At 40.0% G+C, this 21,808-nt stretch overlaps 1 protein-coding gene across 1 annotated transcript; it reads left to right on the top strand.

Annotated features, from left to right (window-relative positions):
- Window positions 1-3,696: 3,696 nt before the first annotated feature.
- Window positions 3,697-12,888, top strand: LOC120545043 (olfactory receptor 140-like). Its single transcript, XM_039778991.1, has 2 exons — window positions 3,697-3,857; window positions 12,114-12,888. Exons 1-2 carry the CDS (start codon window positions 3,697-3,699, stop codon window positions 12,886-12,888), a joined length of 936 nt encoding a protein of 311 aa, XP_039634925.1.
- Window positions 12,889-21,808: the final 8,920 nt, after the last annotated feature.

Below are 21,808 nucleotides of genomic sequence, written 5' to 3'. Positions count from 1 at the left end.
TTCTTCTCTGAGAATCTCCTTTTAACTTGTCCAACATAAATATTATAACTTACATATAATGTTTACATTTTTGTCTTCTCCATGTCCAGCCTGCCTCCTGACATGAGTTGGATAAATCAGTTAAATTTCTAGACCTTTTCTGGGATTCTGGGAACACTAGAGCACTGAGGCTCTTCTACAAGACTTGGTGACAAATGACCTCCTCTGTGCAGCAGATTCTGGTACATGCTTTATATTAATTATTTTAGATCTCAGTGCAGTTTTTGATACTGATCACTCTTTCTCTGCTGGATTGCTTGTCAAGCTGAGTCGGCATTTCTGCGTCCGCCCTCGATTGGTGCATCGGTACAGCCCGATCCGGCAGGGGAGAGTTCAAGCCCGATCCGGCACCTCTCTCTAAGCTAACCTGCCTCTCTTAGTTATTGCTATTATAATTCTAGACTGACGGGGAAGTTCCTTCCTTCCTATGACACACTGAGCTGCTTACTCATCTCTGTTTTCATTTGTTTCCTGTTGTATGCATCCTGTCCCAGAAATGCTTGTTATTAACCTACCGGGCTTTGCAATGCCCAGCCGCGTCCTGATGCGTCCTGCTGCATCCACCCATGCTCTGCAGTGCCACGTTACATCCCGCAATGCCCTGCTGTGATGTTCATACGCACAGAGTAGTCAGGATCCAGTATTGGAGACTGCACTACTCAGTATGACACGATGTGCCCTGCTATGACATGAACTTCCACGACTACCTTTGAAGTCACTGTTCCATTATCTTTAATGTGACTATTATTTGCCACTGTTCATCACACCCCCAACCGGCCCCGTCAGACACCGCCTATCAAGAGTCTGGGTCTGCCGAGGTTTCTTCCTAAAAGGGAGTTTTTCCTCGCCACTGTCGCAACAGCCACTGCTAATGCTTGCTTTTGAGGGAATTACTGTAATTGTTGGGGCTTTGTAAATTATAGAGTGTGCTCTAGACCTACTCTATCTGTAAAGTGTCTCGAGATAACTCTGTTATGATTTGATACTATAAATGAAATTGAATTGATTGTTTTAAATCTAACGTTTCAAACAGACACAATGCAAATATTTAATGTTGGGTTCCACAAGGTTCGATTTTAGGTCCACTTGTCTTCTGTCTTTACATGCTCCTATTGGAAAGAATCATTCAAAAACATTACATTTCCAATAATCAAGCTGTTGACATAAAAACTGTCTCAAGACTAAAAAACTCTCCAAGAAAACGAAGATAATTTTTCTGCAGCTATATGGGGACAAAAACAACCGAGATACTGCTCTTTCCCTCCCACACCATACAGCTGTTAGAATGTTAATTAGGGCCTGAGCGCTTTCAGAAACTCTCCAAAATTGGCAGTTGCATCAAGGCTGGTGAAAACCTACGTATTTTAAGGGTTTCTGGAACAGGCGCACAAAAATGGCTCGCTAGCGCCCCCTACAAAGTTACAAAAATTGAGCCCCTGCAGTACGTTTGAAGTAGACTCACGGAACTTGGTAGACTTATGTCGCATGTCAAGATGTACAAGAAACGTCATTGGAGCCATACCCTAAATCCAACAGGAAGTCTGCCATTTTTAATTGAAAGTTTTAAATTTCCACATGTCATACTTTAACGAACTCCTCCTAGAGATTTCATCCGATCAACTTCAAATTTGGTCTGTGTCATCTTAAGACGTTAAAGATGAAAAGTTATTTAAAGAAAAACAGCAGGTAAGGCTGAGGAACATCACATCCAGCACCCGGACTATTAGCACTGGCGCCCCCCAGGGGTGTGTGCTCTCCCCACTGCTCTTCTCCCTCTAAACCAGTGACTACACCTCAGGAGACCCATCTGTTAAACTCCTGAAGTTCGCTGACAACACAACGGTCATCAGCCTCATCCAGGACGGTGATGAGTCAGCCTACAGCTGGCAGGTTGATCAGCTGGCTCTCTGGTGCGGTGAGAACAACCTTGAGCTTAACACGCTCAAAACTGTGGAGATGATCGTGGACTTCAGGAGGAGCCCCCCCACTCTTATTCCCATCACCATACTCAACAGCCCTGTGTCTGCTGTGGAATGCTTCAGGTTTCTGGGATCCACTATATCCCAGGACCTAAAGTGGGAGCCGAACACTGACACCATCATCAAGAAGGCCCAGCAGAGGATGTACTTCCTGTGCCAGCTCAGGAAGCTCAACCTGCCTAAGGAGCTGCTGATCCACTTCTATACAGCCCTGGTTTGGATCTGTCACCAAAAAGGACAGGAGCAGACTACAACGGACAGTTAGGACTGCAGAAAAGATCATAAAAATAATTTACTCCTGCACCCTTTACACTACTGCCTCAACCTGTCTATATTGTTTCTGTTCATAGTGTGTATAGTTTGTTTTTGTTGTTTTGTATGAGTAAGCACATTGTGAGCATGGTATAATCAAAAGCAAAATTCCTTGTATGTGTATATCAGGGCGCTGCAGGGCGTTACAGGATGTAGCGTGGCACAGCAGAGCATCGATGGACGTAGCAGGAAGTAGCAGGGTTCAGCAGGACACAGCATGACATTGCAGGGCACCGCAGAGCTTAGCAGGGAGTGCAGCAGGACCACGGTGACAGCTGCAACCAAGATCTTGGTGCCAACGTACTACTCAAGGAAATATGCTGGGTGAAAAAATAAGGACTCCGGGGAGTAAACTCCCCAGTGCTAGGTTAGTAACAAGCATTTCTGGGACAGGATGCACACAAATGGAAAGGGAGAGGAGAGAGCAGCTCAGTCTGTCAAAGGAAGGAAGTCCCCCGGCAGTCTAGAACTATAACAGCGTAACCGGGCTGTACTGGCCTGCCTATGTAGCTGAAATGTATGCATACAGAGTAGGCTACCTCAAAATGTATGGAAGAATAACTAGATAATGCATTGCCTGCAGGAAATGTGTGTAAATGCTGAAAAGCTGAATTGTTAAAGCTAACATTGATTTCTAGCTTAAATGCATAAGATGAAGGCAAAGTTGTGAGAATAATTAGAATAGGGGAAATGGTTTCAATTCTCTCAGCTCTGATAATGAGGACAGACTGCTGTTGTGGGCGTCTCCTCACTTGAAAAGGTTAAAAGACGTAGAACCACAGAAGCAGATGAATGTTGGGATTCGGGCAATGTCATAAACTGTTGTGTAATGTCTTACCTTTAGTATTACAACACACACTTGAGGAATGGTAAGTTTGAGGAATTAATTTCTCTCGTTTGTTGATTGAATACTGTTTGTGATCAATGCTTTTTTTGTACACAGTCTGAAAAAAGCTTTAAAAGGTTTAACTAAACTTTCAGAAATCCTTTAAGAAAATGTTACATGATGAAGTTATCTTGTAAAATGTTATAATTTTTATTTTTCAGAGTCAGGAGGATCATGGTAAACGCTACGCAGGTGTCATTTTTCACACTAAGTGCCTATTTTGACACCGCGGTTTTCAAATATTTATATTTTATTATTATCATATCTTTATATGTTGTAATAATTTGTACCAATCTATTCTCTGCCTCAGGTGAATAAACAGTTTTTTTTACCAGCCTTACTGTAGTCCAGGCTGCAGCTAGTGGCCAACCCAGCAGTAGGTCCTTCCAAATGTCTCTCAAGTATTTCCACAGGTGAATACTTCCAACGGTGAGTCTTTCCAAAGGTAAGTATCTCCAACTCTTTATATTCCTCATGGCAATGGAAGTAAAGCGCTCTCGTCCTCCTGAGAGCCCAGCTTGGAGACTGTGTCTCCCCACCACCCACACACTCTTCTGGGTGTGTTTCTATCCCTTCAAAAAGCCCTTCAGCTCATCAGCTCCTGATTTGTCTCAGCTGTGTGGGACCATTGGCCACAGAGGGTTGGAGTTCCCGACTATACCAGCGGATGGAGCCATAGCTGTCTGTGCTTGCAGCCATCTCAGGGGGATGTAACGTCCGTCCAGGACACAGCCTCTCGTGACATCACACAAGGAACAGAACAGCAGTTTCCTGTGTGCTGTGTTGATCATTTAAATGATTACCAACATGGTGAATGTCTGTTCTGGAAGCAGAAAGCTGCTAAAACAACAGCAGCATGTGAGTAACATAATATATTAGACTTGTAGCATTAAAGCTATAGTGCGTAGTTTCTGTCGCCCCCATGAGGAATTCTAAGTAATGACAACAAAACTGTCGGCACGTCCACATGATACAAGCCTTCCATGATCTCGCACAAGCTCCGACCCTTCCTCCACACAGTTGCTAGTAGCCAAGGAGGACATGATGGACTCTTCAGGAGAGGTCATTATCTTCACTTGAGTTTCTGTGCGGAAAGACATCGGACACCGCAATCTTCTGAACATAGTCATACTGAGAAATACAGAGAGAGTTGTGTGGAGCTGATAGTCTTAATTAGCTTTGTAGCAACTCATTTGGCAATGGCTTAAATGTAACGAACGTTCATTAATATCAAAAAGTTATGCACTAAAGCTTTAAATACTATCTCTTGGTTGACAATGTGTTTTGCTAGCTCAGCTGCAGTTGCAAACGGACCTACGTCATGTTCTGCGTCACGTGGTTACCTTCAGGAAGTAAAGTAACATCTGATTTGAACCCAAACCACCATCTTTTAATCAACCTAACGAAGTAGTGTTTCTGCCTAAACTTAACCAAACTGCTGCATTTACAATGTTCGTCATCAGTAAAGAGCTGCTGACTGCATGTGAAGAATTACACACATGCACTGTAATGGCGCTAACGGAGACAAGGAACATCTGGATATACTCTCTCTCCTTCATCTAAAATGAATTTTTGATGCTTTCAGATCAACACTGTCAACACTGATTAACCTTAGCTTGGAGAGCTAATCTTCCTGTTGGGCCACAGACTTAAGAACATGACACCACCCAACACGTCACAGTGTTGTCCACAACTCGAATATATTGAGTTTAGTGTAACAGAGGTGTGAAGAAACTTGAAAAGATTCACATTTAACAAGCAAGGAATAGGGAATCTTGACCTTATTGTCCATTAAAAATTACTCAAACAGATTAATCGATTATCAGAATAGTTCACTTGTAATCCAACGAACCAGGACCCTTGGGTTGGTGACTCTTGGAGGGGTTCATGTGTCCATGAATAGGATGGTATGAGACCTGATGATAAAATAGGACTGGCCTGTTCGTTTCTACTGTTCTGAAAAGGTATAAAGCAGCAGCTGACAGAAGTGACTGCAGCACTCTGCAGCACAACAGGTAACAAACACTGAACTGGGTGTGATGTGTTCATGTTTCATTTACAGATTGTAATGTCTTTTAAAACTTTGAGGGAGGTGAGTAAATATTTCAAGCCGTTTGTGAGGTTTTTGTCATTTATGCTCAATTAAATTTTTCGCTTAGAAGAATGTTAAATTCAACTTTTTTAACTTGATCATATTTCCTTCTTGGAGCTTATGTGGATGTAGGGACTTTCAAATACTTTTATTTCATGTTAACTGCAATGTTATACATTCTAATTGTTATTACCAACACATTTCTGATTGTGGTTATCTGTATGAACAGAAGCTTACATGAACTATGAATGTACCTTATTCGGTGGCGGTTTGTTTTTTAATGAGTTGTGTTTAGGGGGGGGGTTTTTTTTTTTTTTTTTTTTTTTTTTTTTTTTTTGTTTTTTTTTTTTTTTTTTTTTTTTTTTTTTTTTTTTTTTTTTTTTTCAACCTATTAGAAAATAACAGCCAGAGCCACACATGCTCAAAACATGACATTACACAGTAACACATATAAAAAGAAAAACATCACAAAAAAAACAAAGAAAACTCAACAAGACATCATTTACAGTATGCTTCTCCCCCCAAGTCCACCACCTCCCCAAATTATACAATAAATTACAAGGTTACATTGACAGTAATAAGTAATAAGTCCTCATAAGCTGTTCACATAATAATACAGCATTATAATAATACAGCATTCAGATGAGCCCAACAAAGAAAACAAAATATCCTCAATTAAAACATGAACATGGTATCTTTAAATATAAAAATAGTGCCACTTTAAATGAATGTAACGATGTAATAGATTTCAATGACAATGTGAGGTTATTCCAGTCCATAGGAGCTTTATGACAAAATGCTCTTCTCCCAATTTCCCCGATGGATTCTTGGTATAGCAAAAAATGGATGGACCAAGTGTCGTATGGGATAGACTGAGATGTGTCTAACAAAATATTGTTGAAGATAAGGGGGACATTTATTGGCATAATTAATGCAACTAAAAATAAACATAAACCTGTGGTACCTTCTTCTTTCTTTAGGTTGGAGCCATTCCAATTTTTCATAGAGCGTACAATTGTTATGGTTTTGGTGTTGTCTTAGTTTGGTAGTCTGTTTTCTGTGTTGTATTTTGCTCTGTTTCCTGTTTTATTTTGAAGTCTCTGGTTTTATGTCTTGTCTTGTCCAATTTACTTCCTGTCTTGTGTTTCCCTCCTTTTTTGATTGCTCTGCCCAGCCTAATGTGTTTCACCTGTTTCCCAGCCCTTGTGTCACCTGTCTTGTGTTTTCTCATTAGTCTGTGTATTTAGTCTTTGTGTTTCCCCTTGTCCTGTAATACTAGCAATACATGTCGACATTATTTGTATAAAAGAAAAGAACGCTGTAATGACAGAAAATAAAAAAGTAAAAATTTTTTAAAAATTAAAATAATATATAAATATGGGAAATCCGCTTAACCTTATCTTGGTTTTGTAAACAGGCCCCAGATCATTTTGTGTGTTTGTGTATTTTGTTTCCCCCAGTGTCAGCCCTCGTCAAGTTCTGTACTCCCGGTAATTCCTGTTCTTGGATTCCCTTGGTTTGTTTTCGTTTCATCAATAAATCCTCCACTTCAAACGTTCTCCTGCCTGCCTGCTCTCTGCATTTTGGGTCCGCCATTCCCTACTCCTCCCTGCTACACCCGACAACAATGATGTGTCATAAATGGATACCTTAAAACAAATCTACATATGGAATTAAATAAAAGATCTAAAGCATTAAGAGAAGTAACACTTGATGTGTGGTAAACAATATCAGCATAATCAATTAGTGGTAATAGAAGTTGCTGTGCAATGCGCTTTCTTATATCAAATGTAAAGCAATCAATTGAACGGTACAACTGACACGAACATTGTTTGACTTTCAAGACTTTAGCTTCAATATGAGCATTAAATGATAGCTCAGTATCTAACCACAGACCCAGGTATTTAAAGGCATTTACATTTTCAAGAGATCTTCCATCAATCATACAAATTTGTAATTTATTCGTAGTAACTTTAGATGGTCTCAGTTTAAACAGCATAGTACAAGTTTTTTTCTCAATAAGTAAAAGGTTGTGCTCTCTGAGCCAATTCTGTACAATAATAAAGTCCGATTGTAATGCATTCTGTACCTGATCCTTCTGGTTATGCGACGTATATAGAACTGTATGATCAGCATAAAGATGAACATTACAGGATAAACAAATACTGGGCATATCATTAATATAAACAGAAAAGAGAAGTGGCCCCAGTACAGAGCCTTGGGGCACACCTTTACCTATAATTAAACTAGTGGAACTTGTATTTTGTAATGCAACATATTGACGCCTACCATGTAAATAGGCATTAAACCATAATAACAATCTTTGACTTAAGCCAATCGAATACAATTTATCTAGGAGTAAATAATGATCAACTGTATCAAATGCTTTTGAAAAATCTATAAAAATTGCTCCAGTATATTTTCCTTCATCAAATGCTGTATATACATCATTTGTAAAGTTGAGAAGAGCTGTGGTAGTAGAGTGATTAGGTCAGAATCCAGATTGTGCTGTTGATAAAATACCATATTTTTCAATATATTCACTTAATTGCATGAAAATTAATTTCTCAAATTTTTTTTCGACTGTGCATATAATAGAAATAGGTCTGTAGTTATTCAATTCATCTGGTTTTCCACCTTTGAATACAGGCAATACCCTAGCCATCTTCCAAATAGGTGGAAGTGAGTTTGTATTTATAGATAAATTATATAATTTTGCTAGGGGGTACATCAAGATATGTGATGCATATTTTATAAATTTAGATTCCATTCCATCAGGTCCAGCGCCAGTACTCAACTTCAATTTTGCTATAGTTTGGTAAACATCTATAGGTGAAATCAGTTTAAAAGAAAAAAGATTTTGGGGCGGGGGATTTTTGAAAACTGCATGTGAATAAGGGGTCTCATTCGCTTGAGCGACTGCAACAAAGTGTTCATTAAAGGTTTGTGTAATTATTGTGGGGTTCTGTATAATTTCATTATTGATATTCAGTTGATTAAATTGCCCTATTTTGTTAAGGTTAAGTAAAGTGTTAAGTTTATTCCAAAACTGTCTTGGATTCTTAAACTCTCTATTTAAAATAGTTTTATAGTATTCTGACTTTGCATTCCTTGTTTTAGTTTTACTACTATTACGTAATTGTCTATATATTTCCCAATCGCTCTGGTTTCTAGTAAGGCGGAATTTGGCACAAGCAACATCTCTTCGCTTAAACAAAGAAATCAGTTCTGAGTTAATCCAGGGAAGACTAGTCCCTTTTACTCTGACTGTTTTAAGTGGAGCATGCTTATTGATCACATTCATAACCTCGCTGTAAAAGAAGTACCATGCATCATTAACAGTAAGTATAAGCGAGAGGCGCTCCCAGTTAATATTGCCCATGTCATCATTAAAAAGGTTTACATAAAAATATTTACACTGTCTAAATGTTATATCTTTGGGGTGCGCTTTAGACATTTTAATTTTCCACACACAGTATATTACAGAGTGATCGCTTAAACAATCTGACATGACTCCAGAGGATAATATCCTTTCAGGGTTGGTTACAAGTATCCAATCTATTAATGTAGATGATTGTAAATTTACTCTGGTAGGTGTATTAATCAGTTGTGATAAATTCACACTACTAATTAGATTTCTGTCTCCTGCTGAAGATCGGTGAAGCCAATTGCTGTTAAAATCACCTAGAATTATACATTCATTATTCTTTTCTAAGGAGCTTAGGGTTGCCAATATATTCTTCATAGAGCCAGAAGGGGCTGAGGGCGGCCTGTATATATTTCCATTTATAAGTGTTTTATTTACATGTAATATTATATTAACAAAAACACATTCAAAATCAATTGGACCAATTTTAGGGGTAGAAAGCTGAGAACACAAATTGGAACACACATAAGTGACCACTCCACCACCTCTTGATCCTCTATCAACCCTGTATAACAGGTAACCATCCATTTCAACATCATTATTAGATATGCCACTATGTAGCCATGTTTCAGAGACTGTAGTAATATCAGGTTTATTGTGATTTGCCCAGGCTCTTAGAAGATCTACTTTAGACATAAAGCTTCTAATATTTAAATTAATTATTTTAAGGCCTTTAAAGGAATTAAAAGCCATTGTTATTATAGAAACTTGCCGTCAACAGCAATAGGGTTAAGTGGTGAAAAAAGTGTACACTGTACATTTAAAGACATGCATAACACAAAAACAAAAGCAAAACATATTAAAGCTGCGAGCAGCGATGGACGGGCCCTCGCGCCTCGGCGCGCATTGGGGTTACCGGCAGACGCCGCTCCTTGTGACCGTGCATTTGCATCACCAATGAAGAATGAAGACTCTGCTGAGTTCAATGATACCTCACACAAGGGTATACCTTAAACTGTTGAAATGTTATGAAAGGGGGCGTGGCTTAAGCATAGGGGGCGGGCCAAACCATCACCAATGAAGAAGGAACTCTCTGCTGAGTTCAATGACACCTCACACCAGACTCTACCTTAAATGGTTCAAATGTTATCAAAGGGGGCGTGGCCTGAGTAAGTGGTCATATTATAGGGGGCAGCTCAGTATCACATGTAGACCACACATACTGAGTTTCATGTAAATCGGATGTTTGTCAGATAAGGCAGATTTCCTGTTGCCAGCGGGGGGCGCTATGACCAACAGTCAATTTTGACCTGTATGTGTCCTCAGGCCTGGACCCTTGTCAATCGTGAGAAATTTCGGGCAGATACGACAACGTACACAAGTTACAACTTCTTTGTTCATCGCTTAACACTCAAAATGGCCACCATGCCACGCCCACACCGTCTGACAAAAAGTTTTTCTTTCAATAACTTTTCATCTTTAAGGCGTTGAGATGATACCGAAAAAGTTTGAAGTCCATCGGATGAAATCTCTAGGAGGAGTTCGTTAAAATATAGAACAATATATACAAACAAAGCATACTTGACTTTTAGGCCTACTTCCTGTCGCCACTAGGGGGCGCTATGACTTTAAGTAAATATCGGCCTTTATTTGTCCTCAGGGTTGGACTCTTATGAATCCTGAAAAGTTTCGAGCCAGTTGGACACTGGAGTTACACCCACTTCCTGTTTCGGCGGCGAAACGCACAAAATGGCCGCCCCGCCACGGCCATGCCCTATGACAAAAAGTTTTTCTTCTAACAACTTTTCATCTCTAAAGTCTTAAGATGGCACAGACCTCTCTAGGAGGACTTCGTTAAAGTACGACATGTGGAAATGGCCAATATCGCACTAATTTCGAACGTTGAAATCAAAATGGCGGACTTCCCGTTGGGTTTAGGATATGGCTCTAATGAAGTTTTTTGTACATCATGACATGTTACATATATTTACCAAGTTTCGTGAGTCTACGTTAAACGCACTGCAGGGGCTCAATTTTTTTTTACTTTGTAGGGGGCGCTAGCGAGCTATTTATGCGAGCCTATTCCCGAAACCCTTAAAATACGTAAATTTTCATCAGACTTGATGCGACCGCCAATTTTGGTGAGTTTCTGAATATGTTAAGCCCCTCAAAAAGCCAATTCACACTAAAAAAGCTAAGAATGTATGTACTGTAAGATTACAATTTAGTGATGGAATAGATCCAGACTACTTTCACAAATATATCGATACATTAATGAGCTAATCCATATATATTTACAGCAATTGTGACAGACAAACAAAAAAACAAATTGAGTTTACGTCACTCATTTACGGCAGCCAGAACTATGTGCTGCAAACAAAACAAGTGTGTGATCATAAACATATACGCCCACATTCTTATCAAGGGGAAAATCAAAATCAGCACAGGAGACGCATAATGTTACTCCTTAATAACAAAAAGTTAACTCAGAATCAATCAGATGATCAGCCAGATATTCACTACTCACACTGACTTATGAAGAAGTTCAAATGTCATCGAAGTATTTCTCTGCATCCTTGGCACTACGAAAGAGTTTTGATTTACCGTCCACATCGACCTTCAAAGTGCATGGATACACGAGGGAGTACTTGCAGCCCACTCCACGTAGTTTCTTTTTTATAGTATCAAACTGTCTGCGTCGTTTAACCAGGTCAGCGCTGAAATCAGGATAAATATGAATCTGCGATCCCTTGCATAGGAGTCCCTTTTTCTCCCTGGCCAAGCGCAGTATCTTAGACTTGTCCATGTAGTGCAGGAACTTGGCGATGATCGGTCGAGGTTTGTTTGATTTATTTGAATTATAAGACGGAGTACGATGAGCTCTTTCAATCATCGGAGTAACGGAGAAATTGTCACTGCCAAATAGGCCAAGTATCAGCTGGGTCAGAAACCCAATCACGTCAGCTCCTTCGCTCTTCTCAGGAACATTAATGAAACGGAGATTGTTTATACAGCTCCTGTTTTCAGCTTCATCCACCTTCTCTTTTAGGTAAGCATTCTCCTCCTCCAATGTGTGCACTCTTGTTGTTAAGTTATCTACATTGTCCTCATTACTACTCACTCGCTGCTCAAGCTCAGATATTTGATCTCCAAGCGATGATAAAGCACCATGAATATTGTCGAGGCTTATCTGCACTGGTTCAATTTTAGTGTCGATATGAGCAGTCATTTCAGCCTTGCTCTGTTGGATGGCCTCCCAGATTGTTTGTAAGGACATCTCAGCCATCTTGAAATTTGGGTTCAGTCAGTCAATCCTTTAAGGCTGTTCAAGATATATTACACAACAATTAGAGCTTCAGATGTTCATACAATTGTTAAGTGAGTTGTTCTCTGTCGATTTAGGATTTGCATTAAGTCATATGATCAAAAATAAAATAGTAGCCAGCGATCCTTCAGAGGCCAACTAGGCAGTTGCGGCCATCTTGAATGGCCATTCCTTCTGGTTCAGATCCTCTCTGACATTCACACTGTTTCTGCTCCCTTCTGTTTCCTGCAGATTTTCTGTGTGTATACTTATGGCAGCGTAGAGTTTAGTAACTTAGCCATCATTTCTTATGACAGATATCTTGCTATCTGTTATCCTCTGCAGTATAACACTCATATGACATCTAACAAGGTGGTTATCTTAATTACTGTGATATGGTTGTACTCTTTTGTGAAATTCTTAATTACTTTATCCTTAAACATCCATTTGACTCTCTGTGGAAACACTATCAACAGTTTGTATTGTCATAACTACCTTGTTGCTAAATTGGCCTGTTCTAACGTCAAAGTTAATAACATTTATGGTCTTTTTTCTATTTCTTTCTCCATTTTGGTCCCATTGATTTTAATCCTTTTCTCTTACATGAAAATTCTTAATATTTGTTTTTCTGGTTCCAAACAGACCAGACAGAAAGCTGTCAGTACCTGCACACCTCACTTCACTTCACTCCTAAACTTTTCTTTTGGCTGCTGCTTTGAAATACTTCAGAGTAGATTTGATATGACCAGTGTACCCAGTGTGTTTCGCATAATTCTTTCACTGTATTTTCTCATCATACAGCCACTTATGAATCCTTTTATGTATGGATTGCAAATGTCCAAAATACGTAATACATGTAAACATGTCCTCTTGTATAAGTTCTTTGCCTATCGCAGAGATACTAAGTAGATGTGACAAAGATTTGATATAACCTGTGTACCAAGCCTGCTTTGCATTATGTCACAGTATTTTCTGATAATGCAACCACTGAATCCTATCATATATGGATCGCAGATGTCAAATACAAAATGCCTGTGAAAATATCTTCTGTTGTAAAATGTTGACTTGTCACAGTGAAAAGATGTAAACAGTATAGTTATTCTAATATGTACTGTTGAACTACATTTTTTTCAAATGTAATCTTTTCAAAACTGTTTCCTTTTTTCAAAACTCTACACATAATTTCTAAAACACACAAAATGCAAAATGCCTCACATCTCCTCCAAAATGAAACACTGCATTCAAAAGGCCATAAACACGTCATTCCCCCTCTCTCTCCCCTTTCATTTCTTCAGCTGTGCTCTCAATAAAGGCCAAAAATGCCCAATAAATAATCGTAAAAAAAATTTTTAATGCCATATACACCTCTCAAAATGAAGCATTTGCATCAAATGGCAAACACTTTTTTCATAATAGTAATTTTTTGGATATACCATGTACACACTGTTGTTCTAAATCTAAAGCTCTTTTGTCTTCCATAGGCTTATATCTACATTTACAATGTTGTAGAGAGAAAGTCATCTGCTGAGAGGGGTTGAAAAGTGCACTTTACAGTTTTTTTCCAACTGCTTACACACAAAATCTTTTCATGTCACACAATTTTTGAAACCTCTCACTCAAAGTGCAAAACTACACAGCAAATCTCCAAAACCATAAGCTATTTCTCAGCCTTTTATTCAGTTTTCAACTGCATAAAACACTGTTTTCAAAACATTACACACAATTCCCTACCTAAGACACAAAAATCTAACAGGAAGTGACTTGCTTTCCTTTTATAAACACAACCAATCAAAATGCTACACTTATTTACCAGGGCACACACACACTCCTCACATTTGCAATCACATTATGTCATAACTGAACACTAACCAATCACTGCTTATTATAGGCCTATACAGAGGTCAAAGGTCAAATTACCTGTTTTGAACAATGGATGCCAACAATAGACAGAGAGCAAGGGGAGGAGGAGGGAGAGACAGGACGAAGAGGAGGAGGAGGATGAGGAGGAGGAGAAAGAGGGAAGAAGAAGAGGAGAGGAAGAAGGAGAGCCATCTCTGATGAGATCAGGGCCACACTTATTCATCATGTGATCAACCACGGATTGACCAATGAGAGAAGCCCATCTTGAGTAGTTTTACAGTGGCGTCCATACTGCATGCAACTATCTAATGACTATTTCAGCATTACAAATCAATCAGACTTTGTTTTGCACAAAGTGCATCCAATTCCCCCTCTCAGCAGATGACTTTCTCTCTAGAACATTGTAAATTTTAGATATAATCCTATGAAAGACCAAAGAGCTTTAGATTTAGAACAACAGTGTGTACATGGTACATCCTGATACGCCCCTTGAACTTGACTTTTGCCATTGCTAAAAAATAAAATTAATTTTTGTGAAAATCAACAAAGTGGACACAAATGAAGTGAAGAAATTTATTGATATTAAACCTTTAAACAAAAAAAACTGAAATATTGGATGCAAAATTATCAGCCCCTTAAGTTAATACTGGCGCCACCTTTTGCCATTACACTGTAAGTCGCTTGGGGTAGGTCTCTACGTTTTGCACATCGACGCATTTTCCCATTCCTCCTTGCAAAACAGCTCGCCGTGGTTGATGGAGTAGTCATCCCACAATCTTTGCTGATCAACACCTATAATTTTAACATTGTAATTTAATTTTGTTGAAACAAAGCCATCCTCCAACCATTCAAATTTCTCCACCCCCATCAATTTTAACCATCTCCTCCCTGCTGAGAAAACCACCATATCACCACCTGAGTGATGTGAGGGGATGTGCTTACCCCATTTTGCATGCAAAATTATCTCCACAGCCTCTCCACTTTGTGTGCGCTGCAATTACCAATAAAAAATTCGACTCATAACAATTGTGCATAAACATTTATCAGTAAAGTTCATGGGCTCTTGCTCATCTCGATCAGTCTTATGACTGAAAGTTTAGAGGGACGGGTCCGAATTTGTAGTGGTCTGATACCCTTCCATCAATATTATCGCTTGCACAGTGCTCCTTGGGATTTTAAAGTTTGGGAAATCTTTTGTACCAACGCAAACTTCTCCACAACAGTATCTCTGTGGTGTGTTTTGTTCTTCATGATGCTCTCCTTTACCGACCTCTGAGACTATCACAGAGCAGGTGCATTTATACGGAACTTGATTACACACAGCTGATCTATTTATCATCATTAGTATTTAATCAACATTATCATCAGAATCCTCACTGAACTCTGGAGAGAGTTTGCTGCACAGAAAGTACGGATAATGCCACCAGTTTTATTTGTAAAAAGTTTGAAATAGCCAATGAATTTCATTCCACTTCATAATTGGGACCCACTTGTTGTTGATTCTTCACAAAAAATTACAGTTTTATATCTTTATGTTTGAGGCCTGAAATGTGGCAAAAGGTCGAAACGTTCAAGGGGGCCAAATACTTTCGCAAGGCACTGTATATCCAAAAATTTACTATTATGAAAACAGTGTTTGCCATTTGATGCAAATGCTTCATTTTGATTTTTTACGGTATTTTGAATGCAGTGTTTCATGTTGAAGGAGATGTGAGGCATTTTGCATTTTGTGTGTGCAGTTTTAGGAATTGTGTGTAGAGTTTTGAAAAAAGGAGACATAGTTTTGAAAACGTGTTAAAGCAGTTGGAAAAAACTGTAAACAACAATGTAATGTTACAGGGCAAAAATTTACGTTTGTAAGAGTAGCACCGTGTTGTATACAGTAGCATGAAACAAGAAAACAAAAGTACAAACATATGTAAACCAAAGGTATCAATTTGTGTGTGTGTGTGTGTGTGTGTGTGTGTGTGTGTGTGTGTGTGTGTGTGTGTAACCAAAGGTATCAATTTTAGAATAAAAGCTACTCAAGATGGGCTTCTCTCGTTGGTCACTCCGTGGTTGATCACATGATGAATAAGTGTGGCCCTGATCTCATCAGAGATGGCTCTCCTTCTTTCTCCTCCTCCTCTTCCTCCTCCTCCTCCTCCTCCTCCTCCCTGTTGTCATCCCCTGTCTCTCCCTCCTCCTCCCCTTGCTCTCTGTCTATTGTTGGCATCCATTGTTCAAAACAGGTAATCTGACCTTTGACCTCTGTATAGGCCTATAGTAGAGCATTGATTGGTTAGTGTTCAGTTAAGCATAATGTGTTTGCACATGTGAGGTGTGTGTGTGTGTGTGTGTGTGTGTGTGTTGTGTGTGTGTGCCCTGGTAAATAAGTGCATCATTTTGATTGGTTGTGTTTTAGGTAGAGAATTGTGTGTAATGAGTGAAAGGCTGAGAAATAGCTGGTATGGTTTTGGAGATTTGCTGTGTAGTTTTGCACTTTGGGTCAGCGGTTTCAAACATTGTTTGACATGAAAAGATTTTGTGTGTAAGCAGTTGGAAAAAACTGTAACAATGAAACCCAAAACTTATGAAACCAGAAAATAAAAAGCAGTTTAGATAAGGAGATCAGAGCTCATAATGTTGTTGCGTGTGTGTGTGTGTGTGTGTGTGTGTGTGTGTGTGTGTGTGTGTGTGTGTGTGTGTATGAACTGACAAGACAATACACACAGTGATTTATTTATATAATTGACTGCTAGGTACATCATTTTGATTATCTTTAGATTTTTATAATAAGATTATTTCAAATTAATGTGTGTCTGTCATTACCCGCCAGTCTCTGAGGACTGTGCTGATTGGTCTCACTGGTCAACAGCTCTGATTGTAATTTGTTTCAGAGGGAATTAGTGGAAACTGTGGCTAATGTGAAGAGACCTCAGGACAAACATGTTGACAGGCTGAAATGACCTTTGACCTTCATCAGTGAGTTGCAGTGATGTTCTCCTAACATGTTTGAGAGGTTACATCACTTACAGATCAAAGTAAAGTTAGTTTTTATTAATTAGCATCACTTTAGATTGTCAGAAGTTTAAAGCTCCATATTATAGACTGCAACAATCATGTAGACAAAACAATCTGTGTAGACAAATGGGTGCAGAACCTGTCAAGCAACTGTCCAGCAGCTGAAAAAAAGTGTATATTGTTATTTATTTCATACAAAAACTCAATATTTAGGTTGGTTTGGTCAGCAATAAATCTAACAAACACACTCTGAAAACTAAGACTAAAATCCAAAAGTAAAATCTAAACTAAAATAAAATAAAATCCAATTTTTGAATAAAATAATTATTTATTGTCATTCTGTTATATAATAATTCAAAAATGAGTTTTGATTGTAGTTTCGATTTTCTGTTCCCTTTTCTTGGTGGAGAGGTCCTTATGTTTTCCTATAAACCTGAGGGCTGTGTTGGCTGGAGCCTGGTGCTCCTGGTAGGGTCTCCCATGGCCAAGTGGTCTCTGGCGAGGGGTCAGACTAAGAATGGTCCTGAAAGCCCTATGGAAGCCTGGAAGAAGCCTGGGGCCCCCACCTGGAGCCAGGCTTAGACGGATGGCTCATCAGCGAGCGACTGGTGGCCGGGTTTGCCACAGAACCCGGCCGTGGGACAGCACGAAGAAGCTATGTGGCAAACCCCAGTCCAGTCAATGGGCCCACCACCTCAGAATCAGTATCAGTTTTATTGTCACTACCATAATACACACTCGGCATACATAGAAGCGAGATATCGTTCTCCATAGATCATGGTATGTTGCCAAAAAAAGGACAAGACACACAATAAACCTGTTGGAGGTCCCGCTGGGGTCGGGTGCGCTGCCACACGGGTGCTTGAGGTGGAACGCAACGGTTAGATCTAGTGAGGCCTCTACGCACAGTCTTGGTTCTGGAACCATTCTCCTGGATAGGGGTTGGACTCTATTGTTCTCTGGAGTTGTAAAGGGTGTTAGACGAACGGAGGATGTGGGGATACTCACAGGTCCCATACAGAGCGGAGCTACATTGGAGTTTACCCGGTAGATAAGTGGGTTGCCTCTCTACGCCTACGGGTTGTTTGTGCATATGCACCAAACAGCAGCTCAGAGTATTCAGCTTTCTTGGAGACTGAATGAAGTCCTGCATGGGACTCCAGTAGGGGACTCCGTAGTTCTAATAGGATCTGAACCCGAGCAGTCGTTTGTTGTTAGATTACTGTGCTAGTCATGGATTGTCTATAACGAACACCATGTTCAAACATAATGCTCATAAGTGTACCTAGTACCAGAGCACTCGATTTTGTAATTGTATCTTCTGATCTGAGGCCTGTTTCGAATCCATGGGTCAAGGTTCAATCTATTCACAAAAGTTAAAAGACAAGTACACTCATAAAACATAACCCTACCTAAGTAGTCCCAAAACATTTTGTCCATCAGTCTAAGTATTGGTCAAACATAAGATGCAATAAACAAACAATAAAGCAGGTAAGTATAGCAGTAGAAAAAAGGAAAAAGAAAGGAATTCAGAGTCACTATTTAAATGTCCCCAGCTGTTTAGAGTGGGCTATTCAAGCTTTAACATATTTTTGTAGTAACTGTTGTCTTAGTCTCTTTTTAAGCACAGACAACGAAAAAGACATTTTTATAATGTATTCAACCTTATTCCAAACGTGTGGCCCTCTGCACACTACACAAAAGCTTGTGCATTTCAGTTTCCGTTTTTTTACCATTAATAAGATGCTTTTTCCTTGTCCTATATGTATGCAAGGGAGAGTAGATTGGAATGAGGACACAAAGGGCCTTGCACCCAGAGCAATTGCCTTTGTACACCGACGCATGTATCATTCCTATTTTGCACCTGATGCACAGCGGACTTTTCCCTCCACAGACGCATGTCAGTAGATTAGGGAATCTATTTGCGCTCCCGGGGGCGGTTCAGCGAAAAGAGGAGGCGTTATTTGGTGCAAACGTTCCCTGGTGCTATTTTGCAGTTTCAGAAAACAATTCCGCCAATAACCAGGAAAAACCTGGTCTAAAGTCAGTGGCGCGTTATTCAGATGCTAGTTTAGGGGCGCATGCTTGGCCAAAATGTAGCTTGCGCACAACCTTGCTTCTCTCATCTACATGGACGCAGCAGTTCCCATTTTTGCAATATCGGCACCTGGACACGACGGGCATTTATTACTTTGCCGCATCCCGGACAGCTCCCGCTGGCATGTGCCAGGCAAATCCGCCGTCATAATAGCAATCCGCTATGGAACAAGCGCACCTGCTCTTAATGAATGTGAGATGACGCTCTGATTGGTTATTTTCACATTACGCCCAAACCACACCTAGCTACTTCAGACCAACCCATTTTAGATTTGCGTCGAGATCCGCCCACAAAGCTACTTGCGTTTTGCGTTTCATACTTGCGTTTCAGATCGTTAGGCATATTTACAACATTATGCATTAAACAGGCATTGTAAAATATTTTACATTCAGCAAGCTTCAGAAGACTGTAGCTGTAGAAAAGGTCATTGGGAGCATTTACCTTTGACCATGATATTGCACGTATAACTTTCTTCTGTAATGACTGTAATTTCACAAGATAGCTGGGAAAAGATTTGGGTCAGGGGATGGGGGACGACTCTGCACAGACTTGGTAAGCCCAAACGGGTAGTGCAGGTGAACTGGGAACATCTGGAGGAGGCCCTGTCCAAGAGTTCTTCAACTCACACCTCTGGAGGAGCTTTTCTGGCATATCTGTGGAGGTTGGGGGCATTGAACTGGAGTGGGCAATGTTCAAAGCTTCCCTTGCTGAAGCTGCGGTGGGGAGTTGTGGTCTAAAGGTCTTAGGGGCCTCAAGGGGCTTTAACCCTTGAACACCATGGTGGACACCATTGGTCAGGGAAGCCATTCAACTGAAGGAGTCTTTCTGAGATATGTTATCCCAAAGGACTCCGGAGGCAGTTGCAGGGTACCAAAGGGCCCGAAGGGCTGCAGCCTCTGCCGTGAAAGAGGAAAAGGAGCGGGTGTGGGTGAAGTTCGGAGAAGCCATGGAGAAGGACTTCCAGTCGGCACCAAGGTGCTTCTGGAAAACCAGTACAGTAAGGATGGGACACTGGTGACCTCAACTGAGGAGGTAATTGGGCGCTGAGCAAAAGGGGGCAAGGAATAGCTGGATATCCTCTCATCTCCTTCATCTAAAATGCATATTTGAAGCTTTCATATGTCAACACTTTGACTAACATTAGCTTGGAGACCTAATTTACCTGTTGGCCACAGACTAAAGAAAATTACAATAACCAAACCAGCCTAGTCTAACCGGTGCTGAAATGTTGCTGTTCCTAACGCCAGATTAGGTTTATCATGGATGCTAGCAAAGCAACACAGTACAGAAAATAAGGACAGCAGAGACGACAGATCTACCACTGCATATGGGCGGCGCTCTACCAGGTGAGCTACCCAGGCGCTCAACTACAAAATATTTTTATCCTGGATTCAACTGTTGATTATTTTCTTAATTAACTGATTAGATGTTTTGTCTATTTAAAGTCATAAAAAGGTGAAACATGTTGATCAGTGTTGTTCAAAAGCCCAACATGATGTCCCCACATGTCTTGTTTTGTAGATATTGAGTTTACTGTCACAGCGGAGTGAAGAAACTAGAAAATATTCACATTTAAGATACAGGGAATAGGGAATCTTGACCTTTTTTTTCTTTATAAAATTACTCAAAACGATTAATTGATTGTCAAAATAGTTGGCGATTAATTTAACAGTTAACAACTATTTGAATAAACTTTGCAGCTCTAGTCAGATCCTCCATGATTAACCATATTTCGTTAAAGGTTACAGTTGCGGCTGAAAATGACAACAGAAATAAACAAGTTTGCAGATTTCATATTTCCGCATTTCAACTCTACGCCCATTTGTCTACATGATCGTTGCAGTCTATAATATGGAGATTTAAACTTCTGACAAACAATCTAAAGTGATGCTAATTAATAAACTTTAACTTTACTTTGATCTGTAAGTGATGTAACCTCTCAAAGGTGTTAGGCAAAGTTACATCACTGTATCTCACTGATTATGTCCCTCACAAAGGTCATTTCAGCCTGTCAACATGTTTGTCCCTGAGGTCTCTTCACATTGGCCACAGTTTCCACTTATTCCCTCTGAAGCAAATTAGTGAGACCAATCAGCACGGTCCTCAGAGACTGGCGGGTAATGACCTCCCATCAGACCGCTCTGTCACAACTTCAAGACACACATTAGAAAATATTTTTACTGGTCAGTAATTGTTGGATATGAATTGTATTATTTAGATTCCTTTAGGGATGACCCCGAAGAGACCCCAGTCGGATTCGCCTGCCAATCTCACAATCGAATCTTTGCAGAGGCGGAGGACGTTGCCATTTTGGCTTCATGGGGGTGCTCAAACAGGATTTTAACTACCTCTTTTCTCCCAATAAGTTAATATACAGCTTATAATGTAAAGAAATAAGCTTTTAATACATCTTTTTAAAGTGGGTGAATAAATCCATCTGCCCCAGTGATTGAAGTTTCACTTTGGACGATCCGTCACCAATGGGGGAGCATTTTGGCGGCAGGGATTTAAACCTTTAATTGAAAATGTCTGGGAAAAGAAAATCTAAAGGGTGCACTTTCAAATAGTAAAAGATGACCCAAAGTAAGATGCAAGTTGTGCCCCACCGGCCGATACAGAAGCACAGCTGTGATCCAATACACAGCCGTCTGCCCCAATAATGACCAAATCCTACACACCAGAACAGCAGGCAGTGGCGTTATATGTATAGACCTGACGTGCTGACGTGTACAGTAAGCGTATTGTCACTTCCGGTGTTCCCGTGTTCGGTTCCAAACGCTAGTTTGCTGCTCCTGCAAAAACTTACTCAACTCTGCTTTATTGTTTCATTTAGCGGCTATTTGCCTTGATTGCATTGAATTACAGTTG

Source organism: Perca fluviatilis, chromosome 2 (genome assembly GCF_010015445.1).
Source record: "Perca fluviatilis chromosome 2, GENO_Pfluv_1.0, whole genome shotgun sequence".
Classification (NCBI taxonomy): Eukaryota; Metazoa; Chordata; class Actinopteri; order Perciformes; family Percidae; genus Perca; species Perca fluviatilis.
Note: the sequence above shows the minus strand (reverse complement) of the source record. Positions and strands in the feature narration are given on the sequence as shown.